General features: G+C 41.7%; 1 protein-coding gene across 3 annotated transcripts in view; it reads left to right on the forward strand.

Annotated features, from left to right (window-relative positions):
* Positions 1-21,973, forward strand: part of LOC139716183 (uncharacterized) — an 84,844-nt gene extending 62,871 nt beyond the window's left edge. For all 3 annotated transcript variants that reach the window (XM_071627744.1, XM_071627745.1, XM_071627746.1), the window contains exons 3-4: positions 11,688-13,975; positions 15,248-21,973. In XM_071627744.1, coding sequence (XP_071483845.1) covers positions 11,741-13,975; positions 15,248-21,880 — 8,868 coding nt within the window. In that variant the 5' untranslated portion in view covers positions 11,688-11,740 and the 3' untranslated portion in view covers positions 21,881-21,973. The remainder of the gene's footprint in view (positions 1-11,687; positions 13,976-15,247) is intronic.
* The last annotated feature ends 4,426 nt before the right edge of the window (positions 21,974-26,399 follow it).

Here is a 26,399-nt window from a genome sequence, read left to right on the forward strand (position 1 = left end):
CAATCAAGATTTAACGTGGTAACTTGTAGCAAACAATCCTAACTAGACGTGTACATAGATAACTGAAGAACATGTAGTATTGCTGAGCAGTGCTGTTGAAACATTGTTGAATGTACATAATTATGATGACATGTATTAAATGATCCTAATCTCCTGAACATCTGTAAATTTACATTTTCTTGTGGTAATTTTTTATTCCATAGTATTATTTTTTTTTAGGGGGGATCTTTTTTCAACCTCTCTTTTTATACCGTGTTTCATATAAACATATTTTTTGACATAATTCATGCAAAATATGCATGTACAAGGAGGTCATCAAAATCCACCAGAGTTGGGCGTGAAGTGTACATTGGTTAGCATGACTGCCAGACTTCCGAATAGTGAAACACATTGGCATACATGTATACGGAAAAATGCAGCCGCTGCGTGTCAGAACCGTAGAAGCAGAAAAGATGGCTGCGAGATTTCTCATAATGCATGCAGTTCGAGCGGGAGTGTTCGCAAAATAAGATTGGCACGGCGAATTTGCGCTGGCACCCTGATGGTGAGTCATTTCCCAGAGTAGGCAATTACCCATGCTCTGACAGTGCTTACGCGTTGTGAGTCTTCCCCTTCCCCCCCCCCCCCCCCACCTTTTCTCTCTCTCTCTTACCGTTTGGCTGTGTTATCGCGTGCTGGAAATGGCTCGCACTTTGGTCGTCATCTCTGCTGATTAGACAAAGAAACGTACAATACGTGTGGAGCAGTGATCTCTATGCCCACAATCTAATGCATGGAATGCTTAGTCAATGCGCATAATTACAGCATTTTTGTGATGTACAAACTGTTTTTGAAATATATTTGTGGGTTACGCAGTAGCGGAATTATTCTCAGGCGATTCGTGTAATTCATGAAGTCTACAGAGCAGGTACTATGGTTTCAGATAGTACCACATTCGCTGTTAACTTTCACACAGCATTGTCATTCTTTGTGATGTTGCAGTTTTGAATGATCTGATATGTTGGTAACACTGCACAACACAAAATGATACATTTCGTACGTCTTAAAGCGTTTCACATGTCATTTTTTGTCTGAAGTTCATGGATAGGTACATGTATTACGCCTTTGCCTATGAAGTGGAAACATTATTTCATACAATTGACAAAGGTTGATGAAAATCATGTTAAACAATTGTAGAATTGTCACACGTTGCAATGCCATATGGTGCACTGTAGCTACGATCCAGCTATGGCCGTTTTCACTGTGCGTTTTCAGTCTCGTGCATGAGTAATTTCCTGGTGCTTGTGATTGTGTGCGCACAGCACATGTCCCCCCCCCCCCCTCCCCAGTCATGTATGGGCGGCAGAGAATTAATTCACACTCTACATGGCAGCAGAGTACAGCCAACTTGGTCAGTGGTTTTAATTATGCTTCCCCCAAATCAACTCGGTGGACCATCCTTTGTGTCTGCTTTACGATACGTTTTTTTACGGCAAACTAATGATAGATTGTGAAATGACAAAGAGATAAGACATTTAGCAGAGAGACCTTGAAGATGCTTCTCTTATGTAATCAGTATCTTCATACATGTTTTCTACCATTTCTTTTGTCATCATTTATGTATAAGATAATGGATCTTGTACAGAATCAAAATAAACCACAAAACTGTGCGCTGCATGATATGTACATGTATTTTGTAACTATAAGCAATAGTTTCATTAGACTGGGAAGTGCAGAAAGAAATACATACTCTATATGCCATATATACAGCAAGTCTAATTTTTCATGAATCGGAACTTCCCAAAAATGTCACGAGTTGTTAAATTCGTGATTGTGGCGTACAGTGCTGAATGGAGAAGTGTACAAGTGCACGTCACATCCATGTCAAGATCAGCATTAACCTGTTGAGGACGAGTTCCGAGTATACCCGGGCATGTATCTGTGGAAAATGAATGTTGTAGCAAAATCAGTCCGTTCTTAACGGTTGATATTTTTGAATGTTTTTACATTTGTAAATAGCAATCAACTCGCAAAATTGGGGAAATAAAAGCCTCACAAAATATTCGGCATATACCGTTTAGATGATGCTCACTGACACAGAATAAGAAATGACAAAAAGTGAAATGACTTTCAACTTGTCATGTTACACCATGGTATGCATTCTGAGTATGATCCCTCTTAGTTTTTTGCCTCATGTCCCCCAAGTACCAGCAGGTTTGTGAGAAAGAAGTGGTTCCAGAATTAAAGCATTTACATGAAATATATACTTTTGCCTGTTTAGGACGGACTGATTTTGCTACAACACGCATTTTCTAAAGACACCTGCCGAAGTATACTCGGGACTCGTCCTTAACGGGCTAAAACCAGAAATCTTTGCATGCATTGTAATTTGGGGAATTTTTTGAGACTCAAGATTCACAAAATTAAAATGCATGCAAACGTTCTTGTCTACACTATATGCATTGAATGCCAGTGGCAATTGACAAAAATTTCATGCAGTGAAAATATCTTACTTTACAGTTACTGCATGTTATGATTTTCCAGGCCTCGAATTAACCGACGGCCACCGACGGCCATGGCCGTCGGTGCCCCTCTCGTTGGCCGCAATGCCCTTTCTTCCGTGATCAAAGTTACGGCCAAAAAAAATGTGCCCTTTTTCTTGTGGCCGTGGTGCCCTTTTAGAATGAAAGTTCTTGTATATGACGTATAATATGCCCTTTCTCAAAGTCTACACTTCAATAAGCTTGAACAAATTTCCTCATCTCAAATATCATACCTTCTGTTTAGTTCACTCACGTCCCACTATTCTTATCTGATTCAAACTCAACGAGACGACGTGTACGTACTTAAGTACGTACGGTACGGCCGACCGGCTTTGACCGTTCCGACTGCCTCCGCAGCGCAGCGGGGTACTAGTTAGGTAGTAGTCTTCCTGGACTGTATTCGTAGTGTGCCCGCGCGTACGTACGGAAGTACGTTGATGGTGTCTGTACGTCGAGTGTCGCAATCAGCGGTTGAGCGCGTTGGGTGGGTGCAGTATGTGTATGCGTGTGTTACTGTGGGGAATGCGGCTATTAAATCGTCTGGAGCAAGTGGTCGCAAGCCAATTGCCAGGCATGTCGGACGGCTGCGAGAATTGCCATCTCTCTCGCTCTGCATTCATGCCCGCATGCTCAAAGTAAATGTGATCGAGGGCACGCATGCGAAAAAAGTGAAATAAAATGTAAAAAAAATTGTGCAGATCCCCCACCCCCGTAACACTGTATGTGAACACGGGTTGGCTGGTTAGTTGAAAGTTTTGTTCCTCAAAGTGCCCTTTTTGTTCCTCAAAGTGCCCTTTTTGATTTTTGTTCCTCAAAGTGCCCTCTTTGTTCCTCAAAGTGCCCTTTTTGTTCCTCAAAGTGCCCTTTTTGTTCCTCAAAGTGCCCTTTTCGTTCCTCAAAGTGCCCTTTTTGTTCCTCAAAGTGCCCTTTTCGTTCCTCAAAGTGCCCTTTTTGTTCCTCAAAGTGCCCTTTTTGTTCCTCAAAGTGCCCTTTTTGTTCTTAAAACTGCCCCTTAGGAAAAAGTGTGCCCCCCTTTACAGGAAAAAAGGGGCACCTTCAAAGAAAAAAGGGCACAAGATGTGTACCCCTGCCCCCCCCCCCCCCCCCCCCCCCCCAGAGCTGCCCCTGTGCTCCTTCCAGGCCCTTTTTGTACTTTCAGTTGCCCTGGTGCAAAATCGGTCCCATTCTCCTAAAAAGGGGCATATTCCACAAAAGGGGGCACATTTTGATGGTGCCCCAAAAAGTATAGGGGGGGGGGGGTATGTGCCCCCTGCCCCTGTTTTTGTAAATCCGAATATTCTAACGTTGATTATTCCGAAGCGGTATTAAAACCAGGGCCCTTTCTAAAAAGATTTATTACAATGCAACTCAAAAAATCAAATGCAGGTGATATCAAATCACACGCAACTTTTGCATTTAAACGCAATTGCGTTGCTGAAAAGACTTGCGTTTGATAATCATACGAAACTAGAAAATAATTGTTACGAACCTGAAACTCAATTGCGTTTAAACGCAACTCTAAAAATCAAATGCAAGTCCATCAAATCACACGCAACGATGTATTTAAACGCAAGAGCGTTGCAGAGAAGACTTGCGGTTTTTGTACGAAACTAGAAACTGCGTATAAATAAATCTCTATACATCTACGGAAATGACGGAAGTGCGTTATTGTTGAAAAGACTTGCATTATTTTTTTCATTTCGTATAAGCAAAATTAAAAATTAAACGCAACTGTGAAAATCAAATGCAAGTCCATCAAAACACATGGCACGCTGAAAAGACTTGCGTTTGATAATCACACGAAACTAGAAAATTGTAGGAAACTTAAACTCAATTGCGTTTAAACGCAACACTAAAAATCAAATGCAAGTCCATCAAATCGCACGGAACGCTGAAAGACTTGCGTTTGATAATCATACGAAACTAGAAAATTGTAGGGAACTTTTTTAACTCAATTGCGTTTAAACGCAACTCTAAAAATCAAATGCAAGTCCATCATAATAATCACACGTAACGCTGTATTTAAACGCAAGTGCGTTGCAGAGAAGACTTGCGGTTTTTGTACGAAACTAGAAACTGCGTTTAAATAAATCTCTAACATCTACGGAAATGACGGAAGTGCGTTATTGTTGAAAAGACTTGCATTATTTTTTTCATTTCGTATAAGCAAAATTAAAAATTAAACGCAACTGTGAAAATCAAATGCAAGTCCATCAAAACACATGGCACGCTGAAAAGACTTGCGTTTGATAATCACACGAAACTAGAAAATTGTAGGAAACTTAAACTCAATTGCGTTCAAACGCAACACTAAAAATCAAATGCAAGTCCATCAAATCGCACGGAACGCTGAAAGACTTGCGTTTACGAAACTAGAAAATTGTAGGGAACTTTTTTTAACTCAATTGCGTTTAAACGCAACTCTAAAAATCAAATGCAAGTCCATCAAATCACACGGAACGCTGAAAGACTTGCGTTTGATAATCACACAATACTAGAAAATTGAAGGGAACTTTTTTTTAACTCAATTGCGTTTAAACGCAACTCTAAAAATCAAATGCAAGTCCATCAAATCACGTAACGGTGTATTCAAACGTAAGAGCGTTGCAGAGAAGACTTGCGGTTTTTGTACGAAACTATAAGAAATTGCGTTTAAACGCATCTCTAAACATCTACGGAAGTGTGTTATTGTTTAAAAGACTTATCGTAAGCAAAATTAAAAATTAAACGCAATTCTGAAAATCAAATACAAGTCCATCAAATCACACGGAACGCTGAAAAGACTTGCGTTTGATAATAACGCAAAACTAGAAAATTGTATGAAATTTAAACTCAATTGCGTTTAAACGCAACTCTAAAAATCAAATGCAAATCTGTTTTTAAAACGCAAGAGCGTTGCAGAAAAGACTTGCGGTTCTTGTCCGAAACTAGAAACTGCGTTTAAACGCATAAAAATGTACGGAAGTGCGTTATTGTTGAAAAGGCTCGCATTATTTTTTATTTCGTAACGGAACTTTCGCCGTGACCGAACTTAGTCTGCACTTGCAGAGGAAAGACATCGCAACATTTACACGTTTCAAACTACCGAAACGCATGCTGCTTCACAAAATGTAAATGAAAAAAATGATAACGAATTATTGTTAAAGTTCGCTATGCCGAAGTTTTAAATCTCAGTCCAAAGTTAAATTAGTCCGACAATGGTAAGAGGTTTGTTTTTACGGAGGTTATAGTAGTCCGAAAGATGTCGTTTTCGGATGAACAAACTTTTCTTCTTCTTATTTCAGACAGGCCCGCGCCGTACAGAGCGGTAGTTATAATGTTGCGAATCGGAGCAGAACAAAATGGCGACTATAGGGAAGGAAAATCACACATATTTCAACTCAGTCGGCACTGAAAAATAATCTCGACAGAATCATGCGAAATCACACGCATATCTTCCCAGCAACGCACTTGAATTTAAATCGCAAAGTTTAATTCAATTTTGGGGAATTTGCCTTTGATATTTCAAATTAAGTTTAAAACGTTAAGTGTCTAGAAACGGGCCTAGGTTTCCGATCCCGCTCTCTCAAAATCTCTCTAGAGATTTGGGAATTGTGCGTTGTCGTCGTTACTAACCCGCGCAAGATTTATGCATGAACTAAAACATTATTGTTGCTCATGTCAGTAGGCATGTTTTGGCGGCAAAAGGAGTAAGATGTATGGGTAGCGATCTGCATCGTGATTCAAATCTTACTCTGTACAGAGGAATTAATTAATTTTCATTTATAAGTCGACAAAATGTCGACTTACGCGTAAGTCGACGTGTTTTGCTCAGTCCCGATTATGTCGACTTACGCGAGGTTGACTGTATTATGTATTGGGGGGGGGGGTTGTTAGAATATGAAAAAAAAAAACATAAAATTCTTGCAACGTCGCAAAAATCACCCTTTAAAAAAACACCCAACATGCCCTTTTCAATGTGGCCTTGGTGCCCCTCTGACTGACCTAAGTGCCCTTTCATGGCTGGCCTCTTGGAAAAAGTGCCCTTTTCTAAATGGCCTTGCCCCTCCAAAATCCTATTTCAAGGCCTGATTTTCAATTTGAAGAAGGTTTCAATTTCAAATGAATCTGTGTATGCTGTAGAAAAAAACAAACAATAATTTGTCACATATTTTAAAGAACCAGACAAGTTTCCGAGGACAGTCATGTCACATGACCAACTGAAGATCATGCTAGGCTTCTATTAGCCATTCAGTCTGTAGGAGAGTGCAGCTACAGCGCAAGCAGCGGTGCTTGAGGCCCTGCTACCCGGCAGCAACTGGCCTTGAGCATGGCAACGTATAGTAGATGGCTGCAGGCGACTGCACTCTATAGCCGACAGCGCCATAAACACAGTAATGCTAAAATTTCTTTAATACTCCTATTGGCTTTTACGCCAGCAAACCTACAATTAGACTAACCTTGAGGATTTGGGGGCAGTCTCCTGGAGAGAAAAAGCTGTTTGAAAAAAAAAGAAGATAAATTCTGATTAAAGGAATAGGCCAAAAATGGCCTTTTCACCTTTTAGCCTATTGATTGCTGTCCAGCCCAGGATTTTGACCCCTTATCACAGGCATTTGGAAGGGAAGCCATCAAACTTACCCCCCCCCCCCCCAATCACAGGCTTTTAGAAAGGAAGTGTGCTAGCGATGTACAAGCAGTGTGATGTATGTGCAGCGCATGTGGCGAAATGTCCTGCGAAAAGGCCAGCTTGGCATGCTTTGCAGCAAAACATGCACATTAAGTGGATTGTTCTGGAAATATTAGAAAACTACCCGTGATGAAAGATATTTCCAGAAACGTGCTATTTAAGATCCCTTATTTCAATGATTTTTCAGGATTTTTTTTCCCCCTAATTGAGGCCCCAGTAAATACCCGCTCCCAGAAATCGGGAAAGCTCATTCAGTACGTAGGTGACAACCTGATTGGGGAGCCAGGGTTGCTGTAGGCATGTACACAATGTGCACGAAGTGCTCTATATGCGCTTGTATGTTGTGGGAAAGAAGCATGAATTTAGAGTGCTGTGTAGAAAATGTAGAATGTAGAAATGTAGAAAATGTAGAATACTATGTATACTGGTGACAGTTTTAACACTCTTGTCTCTACTCGCCCTTCTCTGCTGTTTCTTCAAGAAGGCTGTCTCAACAGTTTGCTATCGACGGTGACTGTACAGACTTGCTGCATGCCTCGAACTCGATGTATAGTCACCGTACAATGTTTACAACGCATTGTAATGCATGCAGCAAGTCTGTACGGTCACTGTGACAGCAAATCGTTGAGAAAGTATCTGCAAATGTTGTACCACGACCAGACAGAAACCGTTTCACGTTCATCACCGTAGAGGGAGCTAAGCAACTTTTTTTCAAACCAAATTAAAATGAATTCGGATAAGTTTCGTTCATTCATATTTTGGTAATTTTTAGCTCACCTGAGCCGAACGGTGAGCTATTGCGATCGCTCTTCGTCCGTCGTCCGATGTGCGTCGTGTGTCGTCCGTCGTGCATAAACTTTTTACATTTTCATCTTCTTCTTGAGAACCCCATGACTGATTTTCAGTGAACTTGGCAGGTAGCATCCCTAGGGGGATAGGATCTCAATTTGTTCAAATGGGCACCATGGCCCACCTGGGGGCCCCAGGGGGGCCTAAACACCCTAAAATTAAGGAATCTTTAAAAATCTTCTCTAGAACCAGAAGTGATAGAGCTTTAATAGTTAATACTATGAGTTAGAACATTGATGACTGTAGTTTCAAGTTTGTTCATGAGGGAATCAGGGGTGCCCCCCTTGGGACCCAGGGGATGGGGGTGGGAATGGGTCCTAATGGGCCTAAATTGTACATTTTTAGCTCACCTGAGCCAAAGGCTCAAGTGAGCTATTGCGATCTCCCTTCGTCCGGCGTCCGTCGTGCGTCGTGCGTCGTGCGTCGTCCGTCGTCCGTCGTCCGTCGTCCGTCGTCCGTCGTGCGTCGTGCGTAAACTTTTTACATTTTCATCTTCTTCTTGAAAACCCCAAGACCGATTTTCATCAAACTTGGCAGGTAGCATCCCTAGGGGGTTAGGAACTCAATTTGTTAAAATGGGCACCATGCCCCACCCAGGGGGCCCCCAGGGGGGCCCAAACCCCCCAAAATTAAGGAATCTGTAAAAATCTTCTTCTCTAGAACCAGAAGTGATAGAGCTAAGTTAATACTATGAGTTAGTACATTGATGACTGTAGTTTCAAGTTTGTTCATGGCAGAATCAGGGGTGCCCCCCTTGGGACCCAGGGGAGGGGGGTGGGAAAGGGTTCTAATGGGGCCTAAATTGTACATTTTCATCGTCTTCTTGAGAACCCCATGACCCATTTTCACCAAACTTGGTAGGTAGCATCCCTAGGGGGTTAGGAAATCAATTTGTGAAAATGGGCACCATGCCCCACCCAGGGGGCCCCCAGGGGGCCCAAACCCCCCAAAATTAAGGAATATCTGCAAAAATCTTCTTCTCTATAACCAGAAGTGATAGAGCTAAGTTAATACTATGAGTTAGTACATTGATGACTGTAGTTTCAAGTTTGTTCATGGCAGAATTAGGGGTGCCCCCCTTGGGACCCAGGGGAGGGGGTGAGGAGGGGTCCTAATGGGGCCTAAATTGTACATTTTTATCTTCTTCTTGAGAACCCCATGACCTATTTTCACCAAACTTGGCAGGTAGCATCCCTAGGGGGTTAGGATCTCAATTTGTTAAAATGGGCACCATGCCCCACCCAGGGGGCCCCCAGGGGTCCCAAATCCCCCAAATGAAGGAATCTTTATAAATCTTCTCTAGAATCAGAAGTTATATATAGAGCTGAGATAATACTATGAGTGAGTACATTAATGACTGTAGTTTCAAGTTTGTTCATAGGAGATCCAGGGGTGCCCCTCTTGGGTAGGGGGGGGGGGGGGGGGTGGTGGTGGTTGGAAGGGTCCAAATGGGGGCCTGAATTGTACATTTTCATCTTCTTCCTGAAAACCTCATGATGGATTTTTGTCAAACTTGGCAGGTAGCATCCCTAGGGGGTCAGGATCTCAATTTATCAAAATGGGCACCATGCCCCACCCAGAGGGCCCCAGGGGGCCCCAATCCCCCCAAATTAAGGAATCTTAAAAAAATTGGGCCCTTATTGTACATTTTCATCTTCTACTTGAGAATGCCTGGTCAAATTTTGGTAGAGCTGTGAATAATTTAGATTAGTGACTGCGTGAAAGGTGAACTTGCGATACTCAGGTGAGCGCTAGACCCGCGGGTCTCTTGTCATCTTCACTTTGATATCCCCATGTCTGATTTTCACCAAACTTGGTAGGTAGCATCCCTAGGGGGATAGGATCTCAATTTGTTCAAATGGGCACCATGGCCCACCTTGGGGGCCCCCAGGGGGGCCCAAACCCCCTAAAATTAAGGAATCTTTAAAAATCTTCTAGAACCAGAAGTGATAGGGCTTAGATAATACTATGAGTTAGTACACTGATGACTGTAGTTTCAAGTTTGTTCATGGGATTGGCAGAATCAGGGGTACCCCCCTCCCCTTAGCACCCAGGAGAGGGGATGGAGAGAAGTCCTACAGTTGTAATGGGGCCAGAATTGTACATGTTCATCTTCTTCTTGAAAACCTCTTGATGAATTTTGACCAAACTTAGTAGGTAGCATCCCTAGGGGGATAGAATCTCAATTCCTTCAAATGGGCACCATGTCCCTCTTGGGGGGTCCCTAGGAGCCCCCCCCCCCCCCCCACATCAAGGAATATATAAAATTTTCTACTCTACAACCAGAAATGATAAAGCATAGTTAATACCATGAGTTTGTACATGGATGACTTTAGTTCCAAGTTTGTTCATTGCAGATCCAGGGCTGTGTTCGCATGCACTGGCTGTAGTATTCAGTGTATGTAGCTCTCCCAAGGTCCTCTCGGCCGAGTCACATTCAGTCATCAATTCAAACAGAAAGGGACTATAGGCAGAACCAAACGTTGCCCGAAGCCTGTTTTCAATACTTCACCTTAATTGATAAGTCTTCAAATTGAAGAATTTTTGGGATTTTAAGTTGACATTTATCCTGCGATACTAAATCTGTCATGATCCTGAATGCTACAATGCGAAGCCCGATTACGCTATGCGTATGGGGCTGCTGGTCGCGGTTAATTGCATGATTACTAAGACATGAGAGCACTTTGGGGCGAGTAAGTCTCACAGTGTTAGTTATATGAAAGGTACTTTAACCTGAAACACAAACTAAGACAAGGAAATTCAAGGAAACTTTCGAGGTACCAAAACTTTTTTTTATCTTTAAAAACATACTATACTGAACTGTGCCAGATTTGGAGTGTTCAAGCGCTCTGTTGAGAAAGCGTACCTCATGAGTTAATTTTAGTCTAGGTCACACCTGTTGTAGCAAAAGGGTCATTCACCTAGCACGCTTGAGCTACTTACAGAAGTCCGGAACAAAGAGAAATAACTCTTTGTTTTATGATGTATGTGCATGTTACGCACATTCTCACAAGGCGAACTTTCGGTACGCTCTTGGTGCCCTTTTGGAGTACATCGGGAAGTGGTCCACTTTTGGCTTGGTATAGTACGTTACGGTAGACTTTAGGAGCTTTCGAGCACTCCTCTGGCACGGGTACAGTACAGTTTGCTTTACGAGAGTGCTCGAAGACACCAATAGTCTTATTCTGTGTGTATCAGAATACATAAAGTGTGTGTGTTTGTGTGTGTGTGTGACAGACAGATAACAAAAGAGAAAAATGGGAAAAAGACTGAAAAAAGTTGTGTTCATCACTTTGTTCCGTGCGTAGTGTATGTTGTTTCCTTGAATACTATGCTGCCAATTTCTCTGGATTGGCAGGGTCATAGGCATTATGACCGAATGTATTGTGAATACTTAAGAGGATTATTTTGCAAATGAAATGAATAAAGGTTTGTCTCAGCTTGTTCACTGGATTTGTTGTTTGTTTTTCCTTCCATCACTTGTTTCTGGTGTTTAGGTAATTGTTCCCACCAGGCCATTAGTCATTTTTATGTACTTGTTGATATATTCTTTGTTCAGTTTATCTAAAACATAAAGCAAAGTTCAATAAATGTTTAGAGCATAACTAAAACTTCCACTTCCACGCATTCTAATTTTTATCTTTCAGAAAGTTGGAACATGGGTGAGCAGATGAGCCCTGTCTTGTAGGTAGAGTGAGATATGGAGTCCTTCACCAGTCCATGTGGACCTCTTCACCACCCTGTCATGGAGTCACCGGAGTCACCACCTCCTGTGGACCAACAGAGCATGGAGTGTGAGCGCACATACACCGACTCAGACGAAGTGATAACATCTGTGGTCACCGCAGAATCAGGCAACAACTACATAGGTAGCATGACTCTCACACCACCTGAGGCGGATAACAACCATTCTCCAGAGGAGATGGCTGATGCGACGTTGAATACCAAAACAGATGGTGAAGAAAATCATGGCTATCAGCAGGCTGATGAGAATGTTGGTTCTTCCAAAGCTGGGATCAGTAAAGCAGTTCAGCAACTCTCACTGTGTGATGATGATTCTCCAGAAATGGTTGCATCTTCAGAGGAAAGTCACAGCTCAAAGGATAGTATGAGTGACGACCACAAACCATCCAGATATGATGTTCAGTTTGTTGACACGGATGGCGGAGAAAATTTAGCGGGAAATAATGATGATGGTGAAGGTCAAGTCACATCTTCAATGACTGTCACATATCAGCATACTCAGATGACCTGCGAAGGAAACAGTGACAGCTCAAAGCAAGAAATCATAGAGCCTGTGTACATTATCTCTGAACCAGAAGCTGACCCAAAACCTCAAGCTGAGGTTGGAGAAGGCAGTTTGTACACCGATACAGGTGAAGAGGAAAGTGGTGTCTTATTGGAACATGGAGCTACTCCAGAGATGGTTAAGATTATTTCAACGGATGAGGTAGAACAGACAAGTGAAAACAAATGTGAAGAAACTGTGGGTCAGTATGTTTGTAGGGATTCTTCTCTAGAGGCAGATGGTACCAGTGATGCCTTGTTGCCAGATGAAGCACCTTGCAGTGTAGGAGATGAATCCTTGAGTCCAGGAAGTCAATCATCATCTGAACTTTTGGCAGAGAAGTGTACAGCAAATGAACCAGAAGAAGGGTTTGACAAGGAGTGTGTTCCAGCTGGGTCCATTACGGTTAAAATGGATGTAGCAAATTCAGATGTTGAGACCTGTGCTTCAGTCACAAACACGGGACCACAGTGTTCATCCCCCACGACTGATTTATCAGATTGTCATGCCACTGCACAGTCTTTATCACATGACTTGTTAGAGATGGATCAGTCCAAAGAGGAGAAAGAGGAGACTTCAGATGAAACATTAGAAAGTAGTCAGAAAGACCAACAGGATACATCATGTGACACATCCCACTTGACCACTGACAATCCTGATAGTAAACTTGCCATCCCCATTAACTCTGAGATGTCTGCACATGATTCATCCGACAGCAGGGACAACTCCTCCACATCCCTGGTACAAAATCTTGCCCAAAGTGACAGTCCATCTGGATCTGGTGTTGAAGTGACAACCAATTCTCCTCCTGTGACATCTCAAGCAACTAAAAAGTCGAAGAAGCGTTTCTCGCTGGACAATCTTCTGGCCAGGGTCGATTCTACAAGTTGCACATCGACAAATGATGTACCACCCATGAAGAGTAGTGAAACTTCCAGTCCCAATATTCAGTCACAGTCAAGAAGAAAGATATTCAAACAGAAACCTCCTACTGTGTTACTGAGAGTCAGCAGTTCGTGCAGTGAGGATGACAATGGGATGACAGAAGATGAAATGGATTTTGCTAGTGAAGGAGTGACTTGCGATGGTGCTGATCGAAAGGATGAGAAACCAAGTGATGTTACAATGGACACTGATGAGAAGGGAGATACTCAAACTGTGATCTGCAAACCTGTAAGCAGTATGTTAACAGGATCTGCTGCACAGAAGCGCAGAGGGGCAAACTCACCACGTATCGCCCCTGTCATTGAAAATCTTCTGGACTCTGCATCAGACATCACTGATTTCTGCGACATAGCAAGTAAAGTCTTTGACGGCGGTGAGCCTCCAAGGGACCCAAGTCCTGTTGAAGTAGCAGATGAGGATACTGGCATTGAAGAATCAACATTGATGGATTGTTCATCAGCAGCTTTCCAAACCAAAAGTGATGACCAAACTATGCCCCAACTCAATATGCCATCAAAGGTCATGTTGCAAGAGCCACAACAGCATCAGACTAATCAGCCAGAGTCAGTTCTTCCAGCGAATCCTGCAGTTGTTCAAGGAAAAGCAAACAATGATGCATTCCATGGGAATAACTCCCCACATATGTCCCGTGCCCTTTCTGGGACAGTGGCCAGAAATGATCCAAAGCAAGTCAACCAGCCGGTAAGCACTTTGTGTTGGTGTAATGTAATCTAAGTACATTGATAGACTTATTCTTACACTTTGGTTTGAATATAATCACATGTTGACAACACATTAACTTTGACCATGATTGTGGTGTCAGGTGTGGAAAATTAGTTAAGTTTTGAGTAAAATGAAATCCAGGTCAGACATCAGAGGTTAAAGAATTTTATGCAAAATTTTCCAGTGTCAGTGCTTTGAAAATTGACACCCGGACCCTGGTGCATAAAACTGTGGTAACCTTACAATTAATGGTAACTGTCATAGCAACACTAGTGCATAGCCAATCAAAACCAAGAAATCACTGATGGTTACCACTGATTGCAGAGTTACCATTAGTAAAAACGTTGCCCAGAGATATTCATAAGAATTTGACATGACTTTGCAAATATTTTCGGTCATGAGGTTAGCACACATTCAATTCTGGAATTATGACATTTACATAGTAACTTAAATATTGAATGTCATCCGGTTGGTTTGGCATCAGGTTCTTTTTAAAAGGAAAGTCTGCGAGTATGAATCAAGAATGAAATATTAACGTTGATATCATGGGCCATATGGAGTATAAATATCTAACAGAAATATCCTTTACCCCGTACTCGTGATAAGTGGAGAATATCCCTAAAGAAAAAGAAATGAAAAAAAAAAAAATATTGGCACAGTTATAGAGCATTGTCACAGATTCACTGTGTCTTAGCTTGGGTAGCATAGTTGATTCCAGTCTTCTAGAGTGCATCTACATACACATGCGATACATTGCAATCAATGTGCGCATTTCTTGCATTAATATCCTTTTCCTCAGTTTGAATATAGCATTTAAAAAGAATTTGCAGTTTCTCAAGTTAACTGATTTCCAGCAATTAGAGCCACAGGTCCTTACTGTGAAGCAGCAGTGTGCTGGTCACATGATGATAATTAAAGACATCTTAAAACAAAGAAAAATGGGAAAAAAATCCTCAAATATATATGTTGTGGCTGAAAAAATTTCCTTTATAATGTGCCATGTTTTGTAGAATTAGTATCAAATCAAGGAATTTCATGATGGGGTTATACTGAAAACGCTGTTGAACTTTCTGAAGCTTTGCTATACACTCCTGTGGCTGTAAACCACAGCAGCAGATTTTTTCCTGTGTAAAATTGGAGGATTTTCACTTACCTTATCCACTGCTGAACATGAACTACAGTATGTTCTTTTTACTATTGTGGTCACTTCTAATGTATTTTTCTTTTGTATGTATGTCCTTTCTCTTTCAGAATGCTGGAATGCCGGTTTCCCAGAAGACAGTATTGATGCTTCAGGCAGGGGATACACTGAAGGTTGACATGCATGGCAACCTTCTACTCTTCAATGGCCACGGTAAACAAACAGCATGTGTCAACAGCAGTCTAATTAATGGCATTGTCCTCTCGAAAACTGTCATAAAGGCAGCAGAGCAGGCAAATAAGAGTACTGATCTTAGTTTGCCTCGACCTTCCCAGTCACCTGTTTCTGCTGTAGGGCCACATCACCAGACTCCAAGTCAGCCTCCACCATTGGTACCAGCACCTTCTCATCCTCCTCCTCCTACATATGGTCAGCGAAACCAGAGAGATCCAGCATGGAGGGTGACTGATCAGAATGACATTTCTGCTGCTGCAGCAACAAAGGCCAGGCACCACAGCACTGATGATGCGGACACTGTGTCTGCTCGCTTTAGGCGGGGAACTGTGAGGAGCTTGATTGCATCGAGCACCTGGCTTCCGAATAATTCTCCACCACCACCACCAGCTAATCAGGTTGTACATGTTCCGCAAGCCCAGCATCCGTATCCAAGTCTCCTACATAAAGCATTAGTTGAGCAGACACAAAATAACCTGCACAATGTTATGTTAGCCCCAAAGCAGCAGAAACAACACCTGCAGCCACAGCAGCAGGGGGAGAGGCATCAGCAACCAGACCAAAAGCAGCCACAGCTCAGTGTTCATTCCAGTTCACAAGGGCAGGCTCAAGCAGTAGCACACCTTTCACTCCAGCAAGATCTGAAGAAGCAGCAAATGTTTATCCAGCAACAGCTTCAGCTTATTCAAAAGCCACAGCAGCAAGGCTTTGAGGTTTCTGTCTCTCAGCAAAATATTCCTGCTGTCAGTAATGGAAGGCCAGCTCCACAAGCCAGCCTGCAGCCAGGGGCATCAGGTGCTCATCATGCAGTAGCTATTGCTCCCAGACCAGCCATCAGCAATGCCACACACCTCCAACAGAAAGCAGTTACTCTCCCATCTCCAGAATTAAATCAGCCAAATGGAAGGCAAGGTTCATCTCATCCAATCAAATTGCTAACTGGTATTGGTCAAAATAATGCATTCCCTCTTCTTCCTGCAGTTCAAGAGCAGACTCAACCAGATCATGTGGAACCTGAAAAGGGAACTGAAGCCAGCCCTTCTGAGTCTCCAACAAGGTCACCTGCCAGGTCACCGGCCAGTAGTGGCCCCCTATACACAACACAATCACTGGACAGTCTGAAGCAATGTGAACGTTGTAATCGGCTGTTCATGAAAGAGGAGTCCTATGAGAAGCACCTGCAGACAAGTCCACATCACTGGGACCTGTGGAAAGAATTCCACCGCAAGAAGCAGCGTATGAAATACATCTGCACACAGTGTAAGAAGATTTTCATCAATAGGGATGCACTGCTCTCACACAAGGAGTACTATCATAATCGAAACAGGCCCACTCCCAATGGTAGATTCTTGCTGAGATGTGATTTATGCCATCTCAGGTTCATGGACAGCAGGCAGCTGACAGCTCACTTTACCAAATGTCATCCTGATGCTCCTGTGCCAACTGATAAATCGCCAGCTGAGATACTTGCGTCCAAACTGGCAAAGGAAACTTCAGACACCAGTATATCCACGGAGCAGGAGCCAACTAGAAATGATAGCCAAGCTCCATCTTCGAGTGCAGCTGGCGTTGGGACTTTCAATACTGAAACACTTTACAGTTTCCAGAATGCTAGAGGAAGGGGACGAGGACGTGGGAGAGGAAGGGGGCGAGGAAGGCGTCGGTCACTAAAGTTACGAGCTGAGTATGGAAGCAGAAAGCTAGCCGAGTATGGTGGTAAAGGGAAATTAGAGTATGGGGGCCGCATCAAGATAGAGTACATCAATGTTAATGCTAGAACTAGTGCTGGAAGGCAGAAGCGAAGAAGTTCCGATGATGGTCCATCATTTGTCATATTGAAAGATCCCAAGGCAACAACCACTGATCTTGTAGGACAATTTGGCAAGTATGAGCCTGGAACTCTGCGCCCATACAAGTGCAACTTGTGCCCGAAGAATTTCAACTCCACCCATTGTCTTCTTGAACATATTAAGATCCATGTCAAGCCATACTCATGTGGTGCTTGTGGTATGAAAGCGTCCAGAAAAGACAATGTTGCAAAGCATATTGAACTTGTTCATGGTGGTCCAAAGTATGTACCAAAAAGGCAAGTTTATGCAGAAAGTACCCTTCTTATGAGTAAACGTAAGAGGAAAAAACTACTAAAGCGTCGACGCAAGAGGCAGTCCACTGAAAGCAGGGGTTACATTCAAGAGGAAGCAGGAGAAGTAGCTGGACTTGGATATCCTGCAGCAAATACTGAACAAGAAAAGGAGGATGAGAGCAATAATACAATACTGGACACTGTACAAGCTGATGCGAATTTTTCGTCAAATGTCGATGCCACTGATGCTACAACAATCAACCCAAACAACCCTGCAGAGATTGAAGACTTTGCTGATGCTGATGATAATGTGATGGATGCAGAGGAAGGAAACAGTGCTCCAACAGACTATTGCAAAGATGCACAACATTCAGGTGGAAATACAGTGCTTGCTAATGACAATGAGGAAGAGAATCATTACCCTGTCTCTGTGCCACAAAGCCCTGACACACAGGCTTCGAATAAAACTGAAGTGGATACCAAAACTCTCACAGAGAATACTGTTGTAGATAATGTCAATGAGATTCTCACTGATACTGTCCAAACCAGTGTCAGTGATGACAGAGACAAATCATCAGATGTTATTGTGCCAACTCTTACTATGCCAGAAAGTGAAGAGCAAGTGAAGTTGAAAAACGGAGAAACTCAAAACTTGAGATCAAGTGAAACAGACAAACATGAAGTATTGACTGAACACATGCCTCAACTGCGTGTTGCTATTTCAAGAATGGAAGATCTCTTGAAGAAGTCTGACCCGGCGAGAGAAACTTTAGAAGATGAAAATGGTGGTGATGAGAATAACCAAACTCCAGAGTCTGAGCAGGCAAGACCAGCTGTTGTTTCGGAGGAGAGTGAAAAGAACAAAACTGATCCTGCTGATGTCAACTTGACAGAAACAGAAAGTAGTCCAGCTAAAGATACAAGCACAGCTGTAGACGCTTCTGAAAAGTCTTTCCAAGAGAAATCTCCAGTGCGCAGAACTGTCGGTGACTTTCTATTAGATATGACATGTGAGGATGTGACCAATGAGCAGGAAGTCGATTCCCAGGATGATGAATCAAACCAGACTGATAGGAAAGATGAGACTGAGGCAAATAATTATATGCTGTTGAAGGAGGATGTCAAGCTGAATGATGAGAAAATATCTGGAAATGAACCTATTGAGGTCGAAGACTCTGTGGAAACCACTTCTGAGGAAAATTATGCAGAGAAGCATTCAAAGAAAAGTGATGAGATGATGCCTGTGATTATATCTGTTGAGTCCTTAAAAGGAACTGAAGATGCCACTCCTAATGTTTGCCCTGGAAACAAGCATACTCCAGCGAAAGCAGATTCTCATCAACAGCAGCAACTCCAGTATTCACAAAGGCATGGAGTAAACTACCAGATGCAAAGCAGTTTGGTTAGAAATGTAAATCCAACCCAGAGATTTCCCCATTCACACATGCAGTATCAACAACACATTCCTCAGTATCCATCAGTTGGCCTTGTAGATGGAGGAATGCAGCCAAGATTGTCTATGCCAGTTGGGTTGCATGCACAGCAGCCAGTGTTGTTCAAGCCAGAAGCAAGAATAGGTAGTGTTGAACAGAACCCCTATATTGAAGCACTACAACAGCAGCAGACAGCTAACCCACATTTGCCAATAGCTCATCCTCATCATTTGCCACAGCATCCAGGATTGGTGCATTCCCAGGTTCCTCCTGGTGGTGCAACACAGCAGCCAATGTTTATGCCTCAGACTGCAGGTGCTGTGGGGTATCAGATAAACCCAAACCTAAATCCATTAGGTCTTGCATCAGCAGCTGCTGTACAGGGTATTTCTATGCCACTGAATGGACAACCAATGAATATGCACACTCTTCCAACAGCTGCGCCTACACAACCGAACTTGCAGAGAGCTACGGGTCCTATAACTCTGGTAGCACTTCAACAGCAGCACCAGCAGCAGCAACAACAGCAATTGTTTGTCCAGCAGCAGCAGCAGCAACAACAACAACAACAACTAGCCCAACATCAACATCAGTGGGCAACCCAACAGCTGATGATGAGAGCTCAAGTCAGCCAACAGGGTCTTCAGCAGAATGTGGTTTCAAGTGCACCTTCTGTGCCAACACAGATGTCACAACACTTACCCCATGATTTGGCCCAACCTATCTCTCAGTCTTCCATAAGTCATCAGCAACCCAGACCAGCATATTCTAGTGGTTATGATAGATCTGCCAATGTAGTTGCTCCTCCTCCATATCCAGCTTGGAAAAGCAAAGAGACCATTGATTCCCAAGGGCAAAGCAACCAGTCTCCAAGGCAGGTTGATACAGTTTCTCCCAGCAGAGCCATACCAATATCATCACCTAGTATTGTACAGCCAAATGTTATCAAACCAAATATGGGACTGCAGTCTGACAGTGAAAACAACTTATCACCAGTTATCATTAACCCCAGCCAAGAACTGCACGCTGATGCCTTATCACATAATGCAACTGCAAGAGCCCCATCAAATGCAGAGGTACCTTCTTCAAGCAACTCTCCTACCAAATCACTGGGCATTGCCTCTGGGGATGAGGTGAGTGGTCATCTTCATTCACCACCTGCTGGCAGCACTGTGACAGGCCAAACAGCGGCAAAGCCAAGACAAAGAGCCAAATGGCCACGTTCGCCTAGATCGGTGAAACCATTCCAGCACAAGATTGATCCAGAACGACCATTCATCTGCCATATCTGTGGTAAAGGTTTCAAGCGCAGAAACAACCTGACTGATCACGTTCGCACTCATACCCGCCCTTATAAGTGTGGTGAATGTTCGTTTGACACAATTAGATGGCAGTACCTTGCAGAACACATGAGAAAAGCACATGGCTTTGCTGGTGATGCCAAAGACCTTGAAATGCTGTTCAAATCTTCATCAAAGAAACTTATTCCTACAGATCGCATTCCCATTGCCAGCCTAACACCAGCAAAGACAATTGGGATAGGGCAACTTCCCGCTGCCCCCACAATGATAGGAAGTGATCTTTCCAGGACTGCTCCAGTCCATACATCTATGGATTATGACTTTGATCTTGTGGATTTCTTTGGGAAAGATGTGGAACCAGGAGAAAGTAAGTCTAATGAAGAAACCGCTTACAACTCTGAACAACAGGCAGTGGAAGTGGAAACTCCAGTGGAAGAAAATACTAACAAACCAGACTCAGATGCTGTCCAACCTACTGAAGCTGTAATATCAGATCCACCCAAAGATGATACAATAATTTGTGGGGATGAACAGCAGGGTAGCATGATACTTCTGCCAGAATTGAAGGAAGTAGCTACTCCTCAGGTAATTGGATCTGATAGTCAGTCACAAGAGGAAGCAGAGGAACCAGATGATGTGCCATACCATGATGATGATGATGATGAGGATTATTCTCCTATTCCAAGAAAGAAGCGGAAGATTCCCCGCGGCCGTAGAAGGCGATTCCACAAGCGTTGGGCTATGAAGAATGTCTTGGCCAAGTATAAGCAGAGAGGCAGACCCCGAAAAAGTAAAAATCCAGCTGCCGCTGTGGAAGCACCAGCAGTGAGTGTTGAGCCTGTGCATACAGATGCAACTCCCGTGGCTGAAACAGATGCCAGTGTACCAGCATCTGCAGTGCAAGAAAATGACATCCCTTCTGTTTCTGGTGAAGTAATGACTATCTTGGCTGAAGGCGATCAGGATCCAGCTAAAGAAGATATTGCAGCAATACCAGCAAATGTAAAGACAGAAAAAGCAGCAACTGGTGAGGATGAGATTCTTTACACACCTAGTGGCAGGCCAAGACGCCGCACCGGAAACTACAATCCAGGTCACCTGGAACATGGCACAAATCCCGAAGCAAACGAGTCTCACCACCAGGAGAAGAAACCAGTAGAAATTGCACCATCAGTCACTCCATCCAGGAAGCGTGGTCGCCCACCAAAGCAAAAAAGCAAGGGGAACCTTGTTATGCGTATTCGCATGAACTCAGGGTCTGATGACAAGCCACAGCCTGAAGTAATCAAGCGAATGTCACCCAAGGCAAATAAGGAGGTCGACATCATACTTGACCCAGATGGGGGCATTCAACTGAATGAGTATTTTAAGATTATCAAGGACCCCCACAGACCATATGTCTGTACCATTGGAGATTGCTCTAAGAGTTTCAAGAGTAAGCAGCACATGAGGGAACATCTTTTCACCCACCTTAGGCCCTACAAATGTGACCACTGTGGCCAAGGATTTGCTCGGACTGACTATCTTGCATTCCATATGAAGGAGGAACATGGCATGTATCCTACCAAGGAGGAGCTTTTTGAGAAAAGGAAACTGGCCAATGCCAGGGCCATGAATTGTCGGTATCGTGCGGGAAGCAAGGACAAGCGTAGGCAGGCTTTATACGCTGGCGTCATTGCAGGTACCGAATGAGTTTCTTTTTTTTTTCTCAAGGTAATGTTTTACACTCTCTCTTGACCATGGAACATTAATGGACAAATGGCTGTAAATTGTCACAAATTAATAATTGGAGGATATCTGATGATGAACAAGTTATGAATAGAAACTGTCCTGAAAAAAAAAAGGTTACTTTTTTGCCAAAGTCACCTTTCCATCCTTCTGCTTTCACAGCAGACAATTATGTAAGCAGGAATTATGTTAATAATGGTGACCAACTTGTTGACATTCTGGTTTGTCATCAAGGCAAGGAGAACAGCTCTCAGGTTACCTATATCTGTCAACTCAGATACTATGGCTTGCCAGTATGTTATTTGTGATTCAGGAGAAATCTTTGTAAAGGCATAGCCATGAAGTATGACCACCATTATCGTCATCCTTTATATGCGGTATGCCTTCGTCAGCAAAATGCCCCTCCTATTGTTTTCTGTTTTTGTTACTCCATTGATGCTATATCACACCTCAAGTCATTTTGACCAATGTACAGCGAAACATGTTTGTAACAGCCAACAGCTACAAACTGCACCCAAGGGAACACAGAAGTGACCAGACCAATGAAACAGTTTGCTATGTATACTGTAAAAGTGGTTTCTTTTGCGTACAGATACTTTCTTGGTTTCCATCGGTGCTGACTTTTTCATGTGTGTTTAAATTCGCATTCGGCAAAATCTGTGAATTCACAGTCGGCAAAAACTGTTTTATTTTACACATGAAAACCCAAACTATAATCCAATTATTCTTTTATTTATTAAATAGATCGCTGTGTGTGTGTTGACCATCAATACACTCAATGCATGGAATCTTCGTGTGTGCATGTGCACAATAGCGTTGTAACAAGCGGCGAGTTCAAAACATTTCCTTGCGTGGTTAATTTCGCGTGACTTTTCAAAACATTTTCGCATGATGTTAAATTCGCGGTTCAACCTCGAAGCGCGAAAAGCGCGAAAATGAAACCACCGCGAAAGAAACCACTTTTACAGTATACAAGAAAGGTATGCCAAAAATGGTCTCTCTACGCTGTTGACTGTTACAGACAGATGGCTTTGTGGACAAGTTTTCCTTTACTTTGTGTGTGGAGATATGATTTTTTTTTTCATTGGTGACTTATGTTATGTGACAGTTTCCCCTTGTATGATCAAGAAATGCAGTTGCAGTGCCCTTGTCCAAACTGCTTGATCAAGCAATAGCCACTAAAGAATAAAGGCATTAGCACTGTGCTTTATTTTCCTTTAAAGATTTACTTTAGCCCGAGATGTAATGAATATCTTGCCTTTAATATCAGTATGCACTCAGATGACTACAATGTTTTAGATGCATCAATAGGTTTGCTTGCTTGATAAAGCAACAAAGTTTGCCTTATATCAGTGATCTAGATGGACCCTGAAGTGGGTGTTAATGATACTGAGAAGTCATGTTTCAAAGGCGATATAATCTACAGCAATTACACAGCAACTGCCAGCAATGGTGGTGATGCAAAGTCTGCACACACATTTTGTATAGCTCAAATGTGGACCAGAACTATCACTGTCATTAGTTTAATCAATTAGTCTTTCTTGCTTCCATTTGCTATTGTTTTTGCTTAAAATGTAACACATTCATAAGGATTCTTCCACTTTCATAGGAGAAGACGGATGAAGTCCATCTTCTCTGTCTTTGCTTTCTGTGAGATGTGAAGGCATGATAGTACATTAAAAAGAACACCTGTATTCTTAAAGCATTGGTGGATCAGAAGCTAAGTCACAGTCATAGATATACATTGTAGCCTTGTGTCTGTTATGGGCAATATACCTTTCTGGATGATGGGTATTGCACCTAGATTTATTTTGACACTTTGCAATGTGGCTTGACCTTATTTCTTTTCTTTTTTTTCACAAGCTTATGATTTATTATCTCTAATGTTTGGAGCATTACTGTTTTTCTTTTTTTTTTTAATACTATGAAGGAAATTCTACTGTTGTTTGCTCCCTTACATCTCACAGAAAGGAAAAGAAAGTAAGAAAATTGCATCTCAACTGATGTCATCAATAGACCAGCCATGTAATGCGATGGTCTTTTCACAGTCAAGTGTGGCTGTCAATTGTAAACAAGAGTAAAAACATTCCAAATGATTTTAAAGAGAGAGTTTGTCAATACTTGAGAGGTGGAAGATTTGAATGTGGTCCTGCAGAATATAACAGGTTTTTCTTATATTCTGCACGGTTGTGTTCTAGAATTGTCTTCTTATTTTTTCCAGACAGGAATTGAAAAAACCATCCAACCAAACAAACAACAACACAGATAGTTTAACATGTTCCTTCATGTCACAGAGTCTGTCAGAAAAACTGAGTGTAAAATATATTTCATGCTGAAAATGAAAACTATGTGCAGCAAAATCTTTACATTAACAGTACTGTACTTGATTATCAAAGTGAGATCATGATAATGTGTTCAGAATATTACTACTATAAGGATGTGGTTGATCTTGTCTTTGGAAATTTTTGTTTTTAATTTTTTTTTTTTTTAAAGACAGATTCAGTATTTTGTGGCATGTTCATTGTTCTATGAGTGGACACATCTGTTTTTGATGAATACACTTTCAAGACATGTATTTTTTTTTTTTGACACAGCACAGGAGTGCATGAAAAATTTAAATGCCACTTTTAAAGCAGTGATGATAATATACCTTTCTTTTTTTTACTACAGGATGAGGCTTACTTCAAAATGCTGTTTCATGTAAAACTGATATGGTTGATGTTGAAATCGAATCATTCAACTAACCATCAATGGGAAAAGCCTCCCCCCTTATTTTTTCTTTCTTGACTTGGTAGCTCTGTAGTGCTATGTTTACTATTTTATCTGCATAGAATTTTGTGCTTTATGTTTGTATGTAAATAATCTATGTATTTGTGTATAATGTTCAATTGATGTTTCATTTAAGCGTGGTATTCGACTTATCATGATTTCTGTGAAGAATTTTATGAACTTTTTTTAGTGTAATTATTGTACTCTTCACTGTTTTGCTTATCAAGCTCTTTGCTATATTACTTGTGCCTTGAAATAATGTCTGTTACAGCTTGAAGAGGGATGACTTTAACAAAGTGCACTTCAGTGGTTGATCAAGAATTCTCTGTGTGTCCAAGTAATTCATTTTAATCTTCAGCCATTTTTCAGCGTGCATTATTTGAGTTTTTGTCTCAGTTTCTGAGAATCCCCCCTTTTTATATTTGTTTGATTTATTTTATTCCAAAAGTGCCCATGTAATCCTTTCTTGCAAGCGTCTTATTGACTGAGAGCTACCTACTAAAAATGGCGAGTTCTCATTCCAGTGCAAAGATAAGGTATAGGCCTACTATGGAGGGATAGCAATAAATACCTTATATGTTGGAAGTATTTTTGTAACATGAAATTTATTTATCATTGATATTTATTATTGATGAATTTGGACGTATCTCACATTTTATTCATTAGAATTAGCTGTTTGTTCCTGAATGGAATATCAAACTAATTTCAAAGAATGTTTGAATGAGAATAAAGATTCATACAGAATGAGATACAGTTATAGAGAGACTGTGTGATGATGAAGGACATTTGTTGTTTCATAGTTATTAAGCCATAAAGCTGCCGGTTACTTTTGGTGAACATTCAAACTTATGCATCTCTATTCGACTTCAAAAAGGAAAACTCAAATGTTAATGTGTAATTGTTGGACCGTGGAAGATATGTGCAGTGTGTTAAATGTTTTGTGTACAAATGTTGCATGGTTTGATGCATACAGTGACAAGTCTTATATAGGAGGTTTTCAGTGAAAATGCTGTTGTCCTTTTCAGTAAGCTACAAAGTAAATTGTAACAACATTAAAGGGATAGTACAGTTTTGGTTGAGATGAGAAATAGGCTTTCAAATTTTTGCAAGATACCAAGAAAACACTTATGATATAGCACAGAGCATGCCATTTTTAAGAGGAATTCAAAATTGATTTGATGAAAATCGGGTTTGGAATAACTGAAACATCCAAAAACAAAGTAAAACAAAGCGATCGTTACAAAGTGTGGGTCCCACACTTTATTAGAATCATTCTTTTTTGGATATCTCAGCCATTTCAAAACCAATTTTTATCAAATAAATGTTGAATTCCTCATAAAATTGCATGCTCTTTCATATTTCATATGAGATTTCTCATTATCTCACCTAAAAATGTTAGAAACCTGAAATTAGGTCTCAACCAGAACTGTACGATCCCTTTAAGGTAGTTCTCATATTTGCAAAGCATCATGGGGAGTCTTTGTGAAATTGTGGTCACTACATTAAACAATCATAACATAGTGATGTATAAAAGAGCTCTGTGATATTTCTCTGATCATCAAATAACCTCAAGAGATATAACATACAACATAAAGGTTCCTCAAACATTCCAAGTAAAGATAAACTAGAGGATATGAATGAGACCCTTCACAGTCTATACCTGTATTAAAAAATAAAAAAAGGGATACCATACGATGTGATCTAACTTTGTGCG

The sequence above is a fragment of the Diadema antillarum genome, unplaced genomic scaffold, assembly GCF_040938485.1.
Source record: "Diadema antillarum isolate AM-2024a unplaced genomic scaffold, OU_Dant_1.0 scf00000062, whole genome shotgun sequence".
Taxonomy (NCBI): Eukaryota; Metazoa; Echinodermata; class Echinoidea; order Diadematoida; family Diadematidae; genus Diadema; species Diadema antillarum.